The sequence below is a fragment of the Saccopteryx leptura genome, chromosome 3 (genome assembly GCF_036850995.1).
Source record: "Saccopteryx leptura isolate mSacLep1 chromosome 3, mSacLep1_pri_phased_curated, whole genome shotgun sequence".
Classification (NCBI taxonomy): Eukaryota; Metazoa; Chordata; class Mammalia; order Chiroptera; family Emballonuridae; genus Saccopteryx; species Saccopteryx leptura.
In genome coordinates this window covers 318667528-318678868 of record NC_089505.1, presented here as the reverse complement: position 1 = coordinate 318678868, position 11341 = coordinate 318667528, and the positions used below count along the sequence as shown (strand labels likewise).

General features: G+C 35.4%; 1 protein-coding gene across 4 annotated transcripts in view; it reads right to left on the bottom strand.

Moving 5' to 3' along the window:
• TMEM68 (transmembrane protein 68) overlaps positions 1–11341 on the bottom strand; it is a 40095-nt gene continuing 28754 nt past the window's right edge. For 3 of the 4 annotated variants that reach the window (XM_066379045.1, XM_066379048.1, XM_066379046.1), the window contains 2 exons: positions 11197–11336; positions 1–760 (listed from right to left, as the gene is read on the bottom strand). In XM_066379045.1, coding sequence (XP_066235142.1) covers positions 656–760; positions 11197–11336 — 245 coding nt within the window. In that variant the 3' untranslated portion in view covers positions 1–655. Of the gene's footprint in view, positions 761–11196; positions 11337–11341 lie in introns of those variants that run through there. The other variant, XM_066379047.1, reaches the window with a different exon arrangement.

The window sequence follows — 11341 nt, the reverse complement described above, 5'->3', positions numbered from 1 at the left end:
TTGTGGCACAAAAACATGATGTGATTTGCCCAAGGTCATGAAAGAATGAAAGGCAAAAAAAAGCATTTTTTTTTTCTAACTGAAGTGTCTATACTAACCTTAGGTTATACCATCTTGCAAACTTAGTCTAACAGATACTTAGCGCAGTAGATACATTATTTATGAATGTCTGTTTAACCTATATTGCTGTTACTAATAAACTTAACTCAGTCTATATGTTTATCATATATTACTACAAACTTATAAAAAGGAACATGATCATTTTCTGAATTATTAGGCATGTAATGAGTTCTTGTTTAAATTTGACATGACTGAATAAAACAATTTACAATACAATTTCAACCAAGTTCAGCAAAAGATGCTTATTAACATGATTTTTACAAAAATACTAATTATAGATCCTACAAAAGTAGACAGTACTATAGACAAACTAATATGAATATTTTAAGTTGTCTTTTAGTGCAATGGTTTTCAATCTTTTTATACTTGGGAATGGGTTAAAACATGAGAATTATTCCAGAGACCGCTAAGGCAGAAATCACCCTGAGAATAAGTTCTGTAATCTTCATATAACCTCAGGGTGGTTAACTCTTTTGCAGACTGGCATGATATTTCTGGTGGACTGGTCCACAGATAAGCAGTTGAACACATTGTTCTAGTGGATCTTTTGATTTTTATGAAAACGTTCTAACAAAGCACTCATAATGTTTCCCGGTATTCTTTGGTGCTTATCAATCAAAGCTTGAACAGCATTCTTCGTCTATTAAGAAAACAAAAGAGAAGCCATGATTCTTTTAGTTCTCAATATAGATTTGCAAAGATTTTAACGTACTACTACTTTCAAAAAATCCTAATTTAGCATCCACCTCTCTTTAGAATTAATAGTTTCCTACTTAATACACCTATAGTATATTTCTATTTATTTTATTATGCTTGAATTAAGGTATCATCCACATGGGTATTCTACACCAGCAATACATCTTAGTATTTCTCCAGCACTGAGCACAGCAATGCCTTGCATACAATAAACACTTTTTAAAGAACTAAAGAAAAAAAATTAAAAGAAAAAAAGTAATAAGAAATTTTCTTATAGACAAATGGAAGTTTCACTCCTTTCCATCCATTAATAAGCTGCTGTATATTTTTCCTTCATCCCCATACACACCAAAACATTTTATCGGGCAATGAAAAAGGAAAAGTGGAAAAAACTATGAGTGAATGAGCTGATAAGCTTTAGTTTCTTACCTAAATTTCTAGACAGTTTAACAGAAATTTAAACTAAGTCATAAAAGTGAAAAAGTCAATTAGGATTTATCAAGATATCTAACTATTTGTTTCCCATTCAATTCACAAAAACTTATAAAAATTTTTACTTTGAAAACAGATTTAGCTATCTAAAGCAATGTTTTATGCACATACATAGTACATGCACACACACACGTGCACACTTCCTTTTAGATGCTGACCTTTCTACAAGCCTTCTTTTTACAAATCTTGGAACAACTTCTCTTTTTAAATATAATCTATTAATGTTAGTCCATAAATGTATTTCAAACTATGCCTCCCTAAACTACACATTTTAATATCTGTAAAATGAAAGCAATTTCACACAGTTACTATAAGGATCAAATGAAATTGAAACCATGTCTTCACTAACACAGGTTGTGTTCTGTGAAGTATATTTTCAAAACTGTATTCACTAATTAAAAAATTAGGTGCTTTGGGGGCTATAATATCAGTGAAACAAGACTCAAATCTCAAAGAACATATAACTTAATAAGCATAATCAAGTAGAAAGTGATTAAAATGTAAGATCATTTGTGATATGTATCATCTGCGATGTGAAAAGTATTTGGAATTTCAGACTTACCTGTGAGCCTATTCGGTGGGAAATGACCAGGGAAGGACACATAAACAAGGCACCGTTTAGTCAGAGTCTCCAAGAACCAGTAAGATTTTAATTACAATGAAGGGAGAAGCATGAGGAAAAAGATCAAAGGAAGACAACTGTCCAAGGAATGGTGAGTTAGCGTTTGGCTGGTGTTTCAGGTATGTGTTCATAAACTGGGTGGTATAGTTAAATACCAAGTGAAAAAGTACAGATGTTGTTTAATATGAATATAGAGGTCAAGGAAGGATTTGGAGGTAAAGAAATATCAATGTTAGGTATTAAGAAAACACAACTGTTGCAAAGGTCACCGATGATCTTCTATGTGACTAAATCTAATAAACATTCTTTTACTCTTACTTGACCTCTCAATCACCATTGATCTTGCTTCTGTAACTTATATGTGAGGAAAAGCTAGGTTTTCATCTAGTTTTCAAGATGCTCCCTTTCAATCTCGTTTTGTAGATTTATAACCCCACCCCAAATCAGGCACAGACTTATTCTTCAAAGGTTCCATAATCTTATCTACTTCCACAGCCATAATTACCATCCATTTGTTGATGACTCCCAAATTTATATCTCTAGCCCACTTAGTTTCAAATAGAAATGTTCAACATGACTACCACTGAATGCTTTAAAGGCTACCTGAAACACAACCTGCTTATTTTAAGACTAAACTAACATTCTCTCCCTTCTCATTTTGTCCTTTCCCTATTACAGCAAATGACACTGCCATGTATCTAGCTAAGTAAGCCAAAACCCAAGGGTCATCCTAACAACGGCTTCTCATTCACAATAGTCAATCCATCCGCAGCGTCCATTAGTATTACCTCCCCAATACCACTCAAGTCTATCCACTTCTGTCCATCTTCTTTCCACCTAAATAATACATGTATATATAACATATATGTATGTGTAAATAATATGTATTTATATGCATATGTGGATGTGAGTATGAGAATGGATGGCGCGAGAGAGAAACAGAAACAGATTTCGTAAGCATGAAAAACAAAACAAATAAATTAAGACTGAGAAAACTTTAAAGAAATATTCCAAGTGTCTTCTTCAGCTTTACATGTGTTTTCATTTAGCTGTAGTGTTTACAGAATGATCCTCCACAATCAAATGCCTAAACAGTCTAGAACCCATTTTTAAAATGAGGTTTCATTTCTACGTTAATTTAGATGCTAGTCACTTTGAATTTGTGATAATCCATGGATCACTATCCTCTATCAGGTGTCCCCAAACTACAGCCCGTGGGCCGCATGTGGTCCCCTGAGGCCATTTATCCAGCCCCCCGCCGCACTCCCGGAAGGGGCACCTCTTTCATTGGTGGTCAGTGAGAGGAGCACTGTATGTGGTGACCCTCCAACAGTCTGAGGGACAGTGAACTGGCCCCCTGTGTAAAAGTTTGGGGACCTCTGCGAATTGATGATTATAATAATGACAGTAAAGACTGGAAAATCACAACAATATATTCACAACAGGAAAATTCAAGTATTCTTTATTTCAGGTATACTTTAGTTCAATAATGAAAACTTACAGTAAAAAATATGAATATGGCAACTAAGTATTTAAGTAAATTCCCTCAAGAAATTCTGCTAAACTATGCTTTAGTAAACTATTTCTGCTACATGAAGTGCTGATAATAAAGTACATGAAGTAACTAGAGATAATAACCGAAATATTTCAATGCTCCAGAAAGGCCTTTCCTTTCTTACTTAGTTTGGACTGGTGAGGTTTTACTACATATATAGTTATATAGAGAGAGTAAATTTTTCTCATATAAAAACCCTCATATAGAAAATCAAGTCACTGAATTTAACTGTCAGTAACATATTTTCCTTAACTGAGAAAAGAAAGAGAGTAGGATTTTTTCAATTTTAAATCTTGAAGAAATCTCTGATAAGCCTGGTATTTTTTTTTCCCCTCTCTTCATGACCTTCTATTATGACTATATAAAAAAAAAAAAAGGATAGTGTCTGTAAAAAAGTGTCCCCAACTAACTCTGACCCACTTAAATCCTAATATTGTAGATAGCCAGGAAAAAATTTAAAAAGAACAGAACTGAATCCAGTTATATCCTGAAGGAGAATGTACTTGTTAGGGGGGAGCAAAGACATGTGCTATGTTAACAAAAGGAACAGCGGCAGAGGTCTCAGTCTGGTGCAGGGCTCCTGCAGCCATCTCAGGAAGGCACAGCTTCAGGATGACAGAAGGGTCCTGCTTTGCAGAGAACATGTCCTGATCCTAAAAATCAGTGTCATAGGGTTTTATTTTCAGGATAAAAAGGAGCAATAAACTGGGAGTGTACTTAATGAACCAGTAGAAAATGTAAGGTAAGTTTTCTAAGAATAAAGTTCATAGACAAGGTTCAAAATTATCATTAATGGTACGTTTGTGAGACTCCCTTTATAGTAGCTGCTTGATTTAAATAGTCTCATCTAATGTAATATTGTAACTGGTTCAGCTGCACATCCTTTTCTAAGTGTCTGGCCTTGCTGAGTCCCAGTATACTACAGTGTATTAGAATCATTCATTTCTTCCCTCTCTTCTGGGCCATATCTGTGGAAGGAACATAAGTCCTGCTCCACTAGAGTCAAGTGTGGCCACGTGACTGCTTCAGCTCAGTGGGAGTGTGGGAATCAGTTCCAAACAGAAGCTTTAAGGGCTATCTCATGGTTCCATTCCTAATCTTTTCCATTTGCTATGCAAATAGCAACATCCCATATGTGGTTCTTTCAGCCCAAACCCCAGATAAAGAAGATATGGACATCCAGGGAAACAAAACATGAACAAGTAAGCTTTATTGTGTAACCTTCTGAAATTAAATGGCTTTTACTGCAGCATAACCCAGCAAAGCTGTTAAAACCATCCACTTTTCTCATGTGTAAAATAGTGATAATAAGGGCTACCTAGAAGGTTAGGGTGAAGATTAAACCAGACTATACATGAAAAAGAAGTGAAATTATCTTTGCTCACAGGTTATATGATTTTATATGTAGAAAAGCCCAACGATTTCACAAAGAACAGTTAGCACTAATAAATTCAATAAAGTAGCAGGATATAAAATCAACACACAAAAATTAGTTGTGCTTCTATACACCAGCAATTAACAATCTGAAAAAGAAACTGAAAAAAAAAAAAAAAACAACCCCAGCTACAATAGCATCAAGAAGAGTAAAATACCGGTATTTAGGAATAAACTAAAGATAAAGCCCTATACATTGAAAACTATAAAACATTGCTGAAATTAATGAAGACATAAATAAATGAAAAGACAATGTGTGTTCATGGATTTGGAAGATTTCATATTGTTAAGATGACCATACTATCCAAAGAAATTTACATATTTAACCTAATACCTATCAAATCCCAATACCATTTTTTACAGAAATAGGAAAAATAATCTTAAAATTCATACAGAATTTCAAAGGACACTGAATAGCCAGATGATCCTGAATTGAGAGAAGAAAAACAAAGTTGCAGGCCTCACACTTACTGATTTCAAAACATATTATAAATCTACAGAAATCAGAACTGGCATAAAGACAGACATACAGATTCCTGGAACAAAATATGCCGGAAAAAAACCTTTTCATGACAGTCAAATGATCTCTGACAAGGGTGCCAAGACCATACAGTGAGGAAAAACCAGTCTCTGCAACAACTGGTGGAGTGAAAACTGGATATCCACATGCAAAGGAATGAAGTTGGACCTCATCTTACACCATATGTAAAAATTAACTGAAAATGAATTAGAAACCTAAACATAAGACCTAAAACTATAAAACTCATAGAAGAAAACATAGGAGAAAAACTTCATGATATTAGATTTGGCAATGATTTCTTGAATATGACACTAAAAGCACTAGCATGAAAAGCAAAAATAGACTAATGGGACTACATCAAACTAAAAAACTTCAGCACAGCAAAAGAAACAATCAACAAGGTGAAAAGAAACCTATGAAATGAGAGAATATCTGCAATCATACCATATTTCCCCACGCATGGGACACGCTTTTCTGTGAAAATTTTGGGGTCTAAAAACTGGGTGCATCTTATACAGTGGTTGTAAATTCTTTTACTTGCATTTCCCGCTTTTTTGCACTTAAGGAGTTGTATGAATTTTATGATGAATAAAACTTGAGTTCAATAACTTTATGTAATACATTTTTTTTCAAATTTCGGGCCCCAAAATTAAGGTGCGTCTTATACATGGAAACATCTTATACATGGGGAATACAGTATATCTAATAAGGTATTAATAACCAGAATGTATAAAGAACTTCTATAATTCAACAACAAAGACCGCAAATTATAAAATTGAGCAAATGACTTAATCAGACATTTCTCCAAAAAAAGATATACAAATCACTAAGCATATAAAAAGATGCTTAACATCACTAACCATTAGAAAAATGTAAAAAAAAAAAAAAGAAAAATGTAAATTAGAACTACAATGAGATACCACATTGCATTCATCAGGATGGCTATCATAAAAAATAAAAATAAAAAAATAACGAGTGTTGGCAAGGATGTGGAGAAACTGTAATTCTTATGCACTTTAGTTGGGAAAGTGAAATGGCACAGCCACTGTGGAAACTGTACGGAGGAGGTTCCGCAAAAAACTTAAAAACAGAATTATCATACTGTGAGATAACAGAAAATACGTACTGATCTCTGTCTCTGGTTCCTGGCACAGAGCTCCTAAAATCTTTGTAATTTTCTGGGTGATAGGAGTATCTTTTGTTCTACTGCAGCAATTTTGGGCAGGCTCCTGGATGGAGGCTGGCCACCAGAAAGACCAAGCCATGGTTAGAAGCTTAGATTTTCAGCTCCACTCCCAATTTCCCAGAGAAGGAAGAAGGGTTGGAAATGGAGGTTATAATTGACCATTCCTATATAAGGAAGACTCCATAAAATCCCAATAGTACAGGGTTCGGGGAGCTTACAGGTGGGGGAACACATCCACACCAGGATGATGAACCCCAACTCCACTGGGGCAGAAGCTCTTATAAATTAGGACTCTCTCACACCTCACCCTGTTTATCTCTTCATCTGGCTGTTCATCTGTATCCTTTATAAGGTCCTTTAATTATTAGAGTTTAATAAACTGGTAAATATAAGTAACTCTCTGCCTGAGTTCTGTGAGCTGCTTTAGCAAATTAATTGAATCTGAAGAGGAAGTCATGAGAACCTATAATTTTTAGCCAAATCAGACAAAATTGTGGGTAACCTTGGGACCTAATACTTTTGATCTGCATCTGAAGTGGGGTGGAAGCAGTCTTACTCTCTAGAATCCGATACTTTCTCCAGGTAGATAAGTATCAAAATTGAGTAAATTATAAGACATCCAACTGATGTCAGAGAATTGCTTGGTGTGGGAAAAAACCATGCATCTGGTGACCAGAGTGTCAAGAGTGAAATATTCTGTGTAAAAGTGGACACAGGTGAAAGAAAAACATGCTTTGATGCCTGTGCTTTTGGTATCATATTCTTTTCCTACATGGGAGGGAAAAACGAGTTTTTCCTTTGCACATATGATCCAGCAATTTCATTTCTGGGTATAGAGCCAATGGAATTCAACCCGGGATCTTGAAGATATATTTGCACACCTGTGTTCATTGTAGCATTATTCACAACAGCCAAGAAAATGGAAGCAACCCATATGTCCATGAATGAATGAATGGATAAGTGGATAAACAAAATGTGGTATACATACAGAGTAAAATATTATTCGGCCTTTGGAAAAAAGGAAATCCTGTTGCATGCTACAATTGGGTAAACCTTGAGGAGTGAAATAAACCAGTCACAAAACGATAGCTAATGTATGATTCCACTTATATGAGGTTTCTAAAGTAATCAAATTCATGGTAGCAGTTTCCAGGGCCTTGGGGCAGGTATAAATGGGGAGCTGGTGTATGATTGCACTTACATATGTAATCTAAAAAAGCTGAACTCATGGAAATAAAGAGTCGAATGGTGGATGCCAGAGGCTGGAGATGGGAGAGATGCTGGTCAAGGGTACAAACCTCCAGCTAGAAGATGAATAAGTTCTGAGGATCTAATGTGTAACATGGTGACTATAGTTAACCATACCATAGTATATATTTTAAAGCTGTTAAGAGACTAGATCTTAAGTATTCTCACCATACACACCCCCCCCCACACACACACACACACACACAAAAGGTAATTATGGAGGTGATAGATATGTTCATCTTATTGTGATAATCATTTCATAATGTATACATTGATCTAAACTTCACATTGTACATCTTAAACTTACACAATGTTATATTTCAATTATATCTCAATATAGTTGGGGGGAAATAATCTTGTAGCTCATAATCATGAACCAGAATAAAGTGTTGATGGATATATATTTATGTATGTATAAATGGGTAGTTGGTGTTCAGTTGATATTCAGTTTTACAGGATGAAAAAGCTCTAGAGATCAGTTGCACAACAATGTAATTACATTTAACATCACTTAACCATACACTTAAATTAAAAATGGTTAAATTGATAAATTTTACATTGTGTTTTTACTACAATTTTTAAAACTTTTTAATAATCAAGTTATGCATACAAAAGACAGATATAAAAGTCATCATTTAGACGATTCAATAATATGACATTTATCTCTTTTTATGTAGTTTCATGTTCTCTGAAAAATATAATTGCAAGCTGAGCGGTCTTATTTTCCTTGATCTCTTTGCAGGAACAAATACTGATCATTGCTATTTTGAAAACCATCTCACCTGCTGACTTCTCTCACACAAATGTACCTGTTCTCCTACCTCTCTGCTCCTTCCCTTCTGCCAGCACTCGTTGTTTTCCACGGCCCACTCCTTAAAGGTTACCCTTGTGCAGTCTGTCCTCCGTCCGCTTTTTCTTTCTCTAACCTGCCCTGTAAAGCTCATGGTTTCAGTAATTATCTCAGAATTATCTTAGTGCAAATAATTTCTAAATCATCACCAATTCTGATTTCTTTCCCAAACTTCAGTAAAATATTTACAAAACTACATAGATAGACATATACATGGATATCCTGCAGATAACTACATAGAATTAGTTTTCTTGTCTGGTACATTTTATCTGTAAAATCTCTCAGATTTGTACCTTTTAAGTAGATAAGATCATTATCTAATTCATTCATCCATCAAACATTTAATGGGATCTAATTAAATATCTAACATTGTACTAGGAACTAGAGACACAAAAATTCATAGCATAACCTCTGCTCTTAAAAAGGGCACTTTTATTTACATGTAACTATATCATCACAATTGCAGGCATTATCACAAATCACTGCACAAGAGATTATACATCTGCTTGCTTCCACCACCAATATATATACACTATATATATATATATATATATCTATACTATATATTTATATATATATATATATATATATATATTTTTTTTTTTTTTTAGTGAGAGACAGACAGATAGATGGGAAGGAAGAGAGATGAGATGTATCAACTCATAGTTGTGGGACTTTAGTTGTTCATTGATTGCTTCTCATACATGTCCTGACAGGGGGACTCCAGCAGAGCCAGTGACTTCTTGCTCCAGCCAGTGACCATGGGCCTAAGTCAGCAACCTTTGGGATCAAGCCAGCAACCATGGGGTTTCCAACCTGGGACCTCAGCATCCCAGATGGATGCTCTATCCACTGCACCACCACCTTGTCAGGCCAGAAAAAATTTGAGAACTGATATGAACCACTTCCAAACAGAGGCCTATACTAATTGAAATGTATCTGATAGACAAATTCCTTAGTCTGATATTTAAGGGCCTAATAATGTAGCTTCTTTTCCAGTTTCATCAACCAAACTGTACCCACTAAACTAGTGATGCCAAGTTTATTCCACAGCTGTTATTAACTGCTGTTCAAGAAAAAACAGGAGGGTTTTCTTTGGATGAGACTGGAAAATGCTCTTTGAAACAAAGTTAAATAGACCTCTTTATTGCAGGGCTTCTTAGAATCTTTTAATATGTTAACATGCTTTGCAAAATTCCCAGAGGAGAATTTATTAGTCTATCTTTTCAACCTTGCTGTTCTAATCATATCAGACTGCTCAACATTGTTGGTGTATGCAGATAACTTAGTTCCTACCACTATTTCTTCACTCACACTCTGCTTCCTGCCCCAAGACCACATGCCCAAAACATACCCACCTTTCAAGACCTCTAATGCCCTCATTCTAGAAAGCTTTCCTATTTTTTCCCCTCCAAAGCAGTCTGCTTCCCCCTTGAGTTTCGACTGGTCTTACTCAAATTCAGCCTCCATAATGCTTCTAGTAATATTTCAAAATGCAAACATGTCACATCATTCATCTGCTTTCAACAGCTCCCTGGCTTTCAGTAAACAAACCAATGGTAAACCATCATAGTCCAGAACCTTCTTAAACTTCTAGCCTCGTCTCCTACCATATACCTTCTAGCTATACCAGACCAACCTCAACTACCCGGAGATTTCAGGCTATTTCATGTTGTTATCCTTTTATACATCGTTTCCTCTACCTCATTACTCTTTGTCAGTTAATTCCTTCTTTTCTTTCAAAATTGAATTCAAGCATCACCTCCTTTGCGGTGTCCCTGATCTAATTAAGATACCTTTCCTTTGTGCTTCTATAATACCCAAATATAGCAGTTTCCAATCAGGGCTGATTTTGTGCCCCAGGCGACATATGGCAATGTCTACAGATATTTTTTTAATTGTCACATCTTAGAAGATAGCTTTTTGTTGTAGAAGGCTGTCCTGTACACTGAAGGATGTTTATCAGCATCCCCAGCCTCTAGTCCAGGGATCAGGAACCTTTTTGGCTGAGAGAGCCATGAACGCCACATATTTTAAAAAGTAATTCCATGAGAGCCATACTACGACCTGTCTATGTTACGCATTATCCAATAAAAATTTGTTGTCCCAAAGGAAGCTGTGATTGGCTCCAGCCACGCTCACCCATGAACATGAGCAGTAGGAAATGAATGGATTGTAATACACGAGAATTTTTATATTTTTAACATTATTTTTTTTTTATTAAAGATTTGTCTGCGAGCCAGATGCAGCCATCAGAAGAGCCACATCTGGCTTGCGAGCTATAGGTTCTCGACCCCTGCTCTAGTCACTAGATGCCAGCAGCACCAGACAAGCAAATGTCCCCTGCAGAGGGTATCATCAGGGATCTAGAGTACGCTTGTAAAATAACTTAATAAATTAATGAAATAATTTTTAATAAAAAATTGAAAGTAAAAAAATCTATGCAAGGACTAGGAAAGAAAAAATAATTTACCTTTTCAGCTAATTCTTCTGCTGTTATCTTTGGATCATATGGAATGGGATCGCCTAAATAGGTGCGTAACTTCACTGGAAAGCCTCCATACATTGGAGCAAATGGATAGCGGAATTTTTCATAAAGCCACCTAAATAACCCTGTT